Below are 6,663 nucleotides of genomic sequence, written 5' to 3'. Positions count from 1 at the left end.
ATATATTAATGTGTTGAAGTGGTTAGAATTGAAAATAATAGTCATATGCTAGAAATTACGTGCTAAGTTGCAATTTTATGGGTTTTAAAGCTTTTTTGGCACTTTCGCACAGAAAGTAGCTCAAACTTGGTTTTTTTGCACGAAACTTGGCACACAACACTATTTGGTGTATATTATTGTGTTGATGTGGTGAAAATTGAAAATAATGGTCATATGTTAGAAATTACGTGTTAAGTTGCAATTTTATGGGCTTTTATGCTTTTTTGGCATATCGTGCATAAAGTAGCGCAAAATTGGTTTGTTTTGCATGAAACTTTGCACCCAACATTATTTGGTATATATTAATGTGTTGAATTGGTTATAATTGAAATTAATAGTCATATGCTAGAAATTACGTGCTAAGTTGCGATTTTATGCGTTTTTATGCTTTTTTGGCACTTCGCGCATAAAGAAGCCGATCAAACTTGGTTTGTTTTGCAAGAAACTTGGCACACAACACTATTTGATATATGTTATTGTGTTGAAGTGGTTAGATTTGAAAATAATAGTCATATGCTAGACATTACGTGTTCAGTTGCGATTTTTTGGATTTTTATGCTTTTTTGGCATATCGTGCATAAAGTAGCTCAAAATTGGTTTTTTTTGCACGAAACTTTGTACACAACACTATTTTGCTAGGTAATGCGGGGTTATGTGATTGGCAACATCTTAGTGAAAAGCTAAAAAAACATGAAATTAATGCAAAGCATATAACTAATATAAATACTTGGAATGAATTGAAAGAAAGATTTAATGAGAATCAAACAATTGATAAAAGAAAAAATGCGTATGAGATAAGTTTTTTTAGGACAGTTTGTGCTGTAAAATGTCTTGCTACACATAACTTGGCTTGTATAGGATCTAATGACAAGCTTTACCAAGATAACAATGGTAATTTTTTGGGTTTGGTTGAAATGATGGCTGAATTTTATGTTGTAATGCAAGATCATGTTACACGTATTCAAAATCGTGAAATTCATCATCGTTACCTAGGGTCAAAAATTCAAAATGAGTTTATTTCCCTCTTGCCTAATAATGTTAAAAGTACTATTATTAATATCATTAAAGAAGCCAAATATTTTTCTATCATTCTTGATTGTACCCCAGATATTAGTCATCAAGAGCAAATGACATTAGTTGTGCGTTGTGTGAATATGTCAAATCTTATGATTGAGGAGTACTTTTTAGAATTTTTGAATGTTGATGATACTTCTGGTTTGGGGCTTTTAAATGTAATGCAAGATGTCTTGAAATCTCTAAATCTTGATGTGAATTATATAAGGGGTCAAGGTTACAATAATGGCTCAAATATGAAAGGAAAACATCGAGGAGTTCAAAGTCGCTTTCTTGAAATAAATCCGAGAGCATTATATATGTCTTGTGCTTCTCATAGTTTGAATCTTGTTGTGAGTGATATGGCCCATTCTTGTGAAAAAGCTATCTCATGTTTTGGCAATATTCAATGCATCTATTCTTTATTTTCAGGTTCCACAAAAAGATGGGAAATTTTACTTAACAATGTTCCTGGTTTGACCTTGAAGTCTTTGTGCAATACACGGTGGGAAAGTAGGATAAAAAGTGTTAAAGCAATTAGATTTCAAACTCCCCAAATAAGAAAGGCTTCGTTGAAATTATTTAAATCATGTGTGGATGCAAAAACAAAGAGTAAAGCAAAGAGTTTGGCTAATGCACTTAATAATTTTGAGTTTATTCATGATATGTTCATTTGGTATGATATTTTATTTGTTGTGTATATGATAAGTAAAAATTTGCAATCCAAGTCCATTTGCATAAATACTTTTATAAAACAAGTAAGAGGCATATTGTTATCTTTTGAAAAGTATAGAGAAGAAGGTTTTGCTACTAGTTTAGAGATTGCTAAAAGTATTGCACTTGAAATGGGTGTAGAGCCCAATCATCCTACAAAACGGCATATTGTTAGAAAAAGACATTTTGATGAAATTGGCAATGATGCTGGAATTCAATCTGCAGAAGAAATATTTAGAATTAATTACGTTTTGGTTGTTGTGGACATAACAATTTCTTCTTTAAAAACAAGATTTGAGCAATTAAAGGCATTTGAAAATGTTTTTGGATTTTTATTTGATTCTAATAGGTTGAAAGCAATGAATGATAAGGAATTGAGAGATTCTTGTGCTAAGTTTCACTCCACATTCTCTCATGATGATTCGTTCGATGTTGATTTTAATGATTTTTATTCTGAATTAAAAGTGTTACAAGTGACTTTGCCAAATGAGTCAATGTCTGCTATTGATATTCTTAGATTTGTAAAGTCTGCAGATTGTTACCCAAATGTCTTAATTGCTTATTGGATATTTTTAACTTTGCTCGTAACCGTGGCATCAGCAGAAAGAAGTTTTCAAGTTAACTTATTTGAGGTCGTCAATGTCGCAAGAAAGGTTGAATGGTTTGGAAATATTATCCATTGAAAAAGAATTATTATTCAAAATTGATGCAGATGTTATTATTGATGATTGTTTCTCGAAGTGTTCGTAAAAATCACTTTTAGTGATTATTTTGGGTTGTCTTTGTAGGTGATAATAAGAAATTGTTTTACAAGGAGGAGATTTCTTTTTGATATATGCGGTCAATGAAGATTGAAGAAATTATTCTATTTTGATTTGAAGACGATATGTCATATTTTATGAATATATATGTATATAAATTTTCTATATTTTAATTTTCGATAACATTATGTTTTAGAAATATATATATAAGAAGGGCCCAATATTTTTATTTTGCCTAGGGCCCGCAATATGCCAGGAACGGCACTGAAAATAGATCAGGTCCACCCTAGGAAGGTGGTTTTGATAAAAGATAAACTAGGTTTGACATTAACTAATCTTGATGTTAAATATAACGAGAGAAAGTTGGCGATTCCTTAAAACACATCAATGACCTATAATTACCCTATGTCTCCGTAGAAGTGGCGGGATAAGATTTGTATTGAATCTCAATGATCAAGTATTGTTATACTCTCCCTTATCCTATACAATGAAGAACATGACCTTTCCTAGGGTTTCACTCGTCAAACCCTTAAAACAATTACTCGCATCTGATTAAACTAATCAAACTAATGGTAATAAAGAAAGAAAATAGACTTAGCATGATTAGTATGAATATGTAAATTAAAAACAATGATAGATTCAAAAAGAAAGAAATGAAAGTAATAACTATTCTAGAAAAGCATTAAGAGAATATAATATTTATAAACCAAGATAAATGCTTCAATGTAATTGAAATGAAATATCTTAAACAAAGCTTGAATTCCAAATAATAAAGCTAAGAACTTGGAATGCAAAGATTGAAAGGTAAGACAACTAAAACTAGGGTTTAGAGAAAAACTTAAGGGAAGCTTAAACCTACTCTAGAACATAAGCTTAATGAAATCAGGCATAACGTTTCCACAGAGATTAGGGGTTTATATAGCTTAAAAGCAAGGTGCCTAAAGTGCCCTTAATAGCCCTTAAAGTTGGGCTTAAGGACAAAAACAAAGACATGGAAGAACAGACTCATTCGCCAAATGGGAGGGTTGTTCGACAGAATTTCGATGGATGGGCAACAGGAGCATTCGGTTAAATTTGGAAGCCATTCAGTCAAATTATCTTCCATTCGACTGAACCACATGTTCATTCGGCCAAAACAGAATTCCAATAGAGAAATTCCAATAGCAGTAGAAGCAGGCTTATTCAACCGAACCCGATGTTCATTCGACCGAATTAGAGCATTTTGATCGAATTAATTTGCTTTCGGCCGAATTGCTGAGATCCTTCAACAATGTTGCATCTGAGACACCGAGGGTGCCTACGAACTCTGCATGGCTTTCGTTATGTCTCAATAAGAGTGTCAAGAACAAGGTAAAGTTGCGTGTAACTAAGACTTAACACAATAAAGGAGTTGTAAATGTGCTCATAAATGAGCGCAAAAGGTATAGCAATCACCTGAATCCCACACTCAATCGAGAATGTCTGCAAGACTAATTACCACCAATAATATATGAGGGTGGCTTGAAGGCTTGGGTAACATTAGAAAGTATTAAGTTATTAACGTAAAGTAAGATATTTGAATAAATCACATATGTTAGCTTTTACTTGTTGCTTGTTGATTTATCTTGTATAAACTTCTATTAGTATCTGACTGTAGGACGTTGTCGTACACGTACAAATTTAAATTATATTTTACCCTGTTATAACTTGCTAAATATAGTAAGTGGCAAATAGGGTCATCCACAGAGATTGTGATTACTAATTTTAAGGATACTTCTAATTTATTTATTTTTATAGAAAATATAGAAAGTAAAAAAAATGGGGGGAAATAAGTTGTGATAACACTATTAAGAACTTAAAAATAAAATAAGCTTAATACAAGAAAATAAGATATGTAAAATAAATAAGAGTGTAAATCAATAAGAGAAAGTAGTAGCAACATGTATTTTAGTCATTGGCAATATTATTTCTAATCATTGATTAATTACAACTGTTATATGAATAGGCGGCTGTAGAATTTATAGTACCCTCATAAATCCCCTGTCGCTCCTTTTATATTAGCTTACTATTTGTACCCAAGATAGTAAAACCCTAGTGTTCATTAATCCGATTTTAATGAATTGATTACTTTAATTTTTAGGAAGACTTCACCAACCATTAAACTTAATTAAGAAGATACCCTATAACCCAACTAAATTTAATATTATGTGAACTCTAATAATAAAACTAGATGCAATTATTATTACTAGTTGTTTCTTTAATAAAACAAACTAAACAAAGTTTAATTAATTTTAAAACAATAACTTATACAAGAATAATTTACCCAACAAACTTAATCTTATATAAATTTAGAAATAAAAACTAATTTACATAAATACTCAATAAAAAAGTTGCATAAATTAAAGACCCATTTTAAATCTCATAAAAATAATTTGCCAAGACATTAATACATGTTACTACAAAATAATTTACTCCAAATTAAACATGACAAAATATGAAAAATAAGAAAAATTCATTAAGTAAATAATTTTAAATACAAAATAAGAGACTTTAAAATATGTTTTTCAATATCTTTTCTCTTTACTTATATGAGAATATCTCCCTCCTTTTTCTGTTGGAAGACAAAACCTCCATTTATAGAGGTGATAAAAAGACAAAAAATAAGAAAAGAAAAATAATTGCAACTTGCTGCCAAGGGATGTCGAAAAACAGACCTGCTGTACCATGCTCAGCACACCCAGCCAACTAGGTAAAGCCGGTTTTCAACATACTTAATCAGATTTGAATATTTCTTCTTCAATATGTACTAAAATCTGTTGCGGACATAACTTTAATTTTTTAGCATTGATATAGGCTGAATTAGCCTCTGGTTATAGCTAAAACGTTGTAGATCTTTTTGAGTACATGTCCAAAGCTACAAAAAACGCCTACTTTGGAGTCCATATGAGTGAGATATGCCCATTTTAAAACTTCAATATGTACTTAAATTTTTGTCATGTACTTCGCGAATTACGTTTTTTCCTCGTTCGGCTCCAATTTTCTTATTTCGTCCAACTTTATTTTTAATCACAAATCCTATAAATGTTAATAAAATTATATAAGTGTAGATTTTAACTCATAAATTAAAGGAAAATTTACCTAGAATAATCCAACCTATTCACGATTTTCCTACAATAATCCCAACTATCGATTAACCATGAATAATCCGAACTTAGGAGGGTCTTTGCCTTGGGTACACCCGGGTGACCTGCTACCTATTGTAGCAAGTCATTTTGAATATAAAAAAAAAAGATAAATATTTTAAAAAATGGAAAAATTTACCCAGAATAATCCAATCTATTTACGATTTTCCTACAATAAACCCAACTATTGACTAAATGCCAGAAAATTACCTGTTGCACCGGTAAAAACAAGAGCAACAACAGCACAGGTTAAGTGAGTCAATAGTTGAGATTATTCATGGTTAATCGATAGTTGGTATTATTATAGGAAAATCGTGAATAGGTTGGATTATTCTGGGTAAATTTTCCTAAATTAAATATATACTAAATATTATATATTATTTAATGAACGAAGTAAAATCGTACGTAAAGAGGAGTAAAAATAATGTAACTTTTAGCCCTTAACACTGGCCTAAACTTGTTTAGTTTCTTTGTTTTCTTATCTCGTTTACCTTCTCTCCTTCTTGATGGCACTGTGATGATTTTATATATGTCCTGAATATTGACCAGTTTAAGGTGTGTGTCTAATTGCAGGTTGGTATGCGTTGTTGAGGTCTTGGAGTGCGTGGACTTATTTCTTAACTACTGGAAGATACCACAATATATGTCCTGAATATACACGCATCTTTGTTATAGAAAACAAGCTCTTGAATCTAGGTATAATTGGAAGATACCATGACACCTTAGCCGGTGCCCTTTAGCATTCCGAGCCCTTTTACGCTTGTAACGAGATAACCCACACCTCGGACACTCTTTTGAGTTTTCATTTTCATTCCGATACAATACACAATCATTCTGTACGCATGAATCTTCTAGTATCTAAGCCGAAAGGACACATGAGCTTTTTGGTGTAATATGTCGACTTTAGAAGTTCATTTAAATCAAGTTGCATCTCA

At 31.3% G+C, this 6,663-nt stretch overlaps 1 protein-coding gene across 1 annotated transcript; it reads left to right on the top strand.

The window, feature by feature from the left end:
• Positions 1–1,166: 1,166 nt before the first annotated feature.
• LOC130798893 (uncharacterized) lies at positions 1,167–2,489 on the top strand. The gene has a single exon (XM_057661990.1). It carries the CDS (start codon positions 1,167–1,169, stop codon positions 2,487–2,489), a length of 1,323 nt encoding a protein of 440 aa, XP_057517973.1.
• The last annotated feature ends 4,174 nt before the right edge of the window (positions 2,490–6,663 follow it).

The sequence above is a fragment of the Amaranthus tricolor genome, chromosome 13 (genome assembly GCF_026212465.1).
Source record: "Amaranthus tricolor cultivar Red isolate AtriRed21 chromosome 13, ASM2621246v1, whole genome shotgun sequence".
NCBI lineage: Eukaryota > Viridiplantae > Streptophyta > Magnoliopsida > Caryophyllales > Amaranthaceae > Amaranthus > Amaranthus tricolor.
This window is presented reverse-complemented; position numbering and strand designations above follow the sequence as displayed.

What these genes read in the sequence shown, in the direction of transcription:
- LOC130798893 (XM_057661990.1), top strand. Translation starts at nt 1,167, where the DNA reads ATGACATTAGTTGTGCGTTGTGTGAATATGTCAAATCTTATGATTGAG.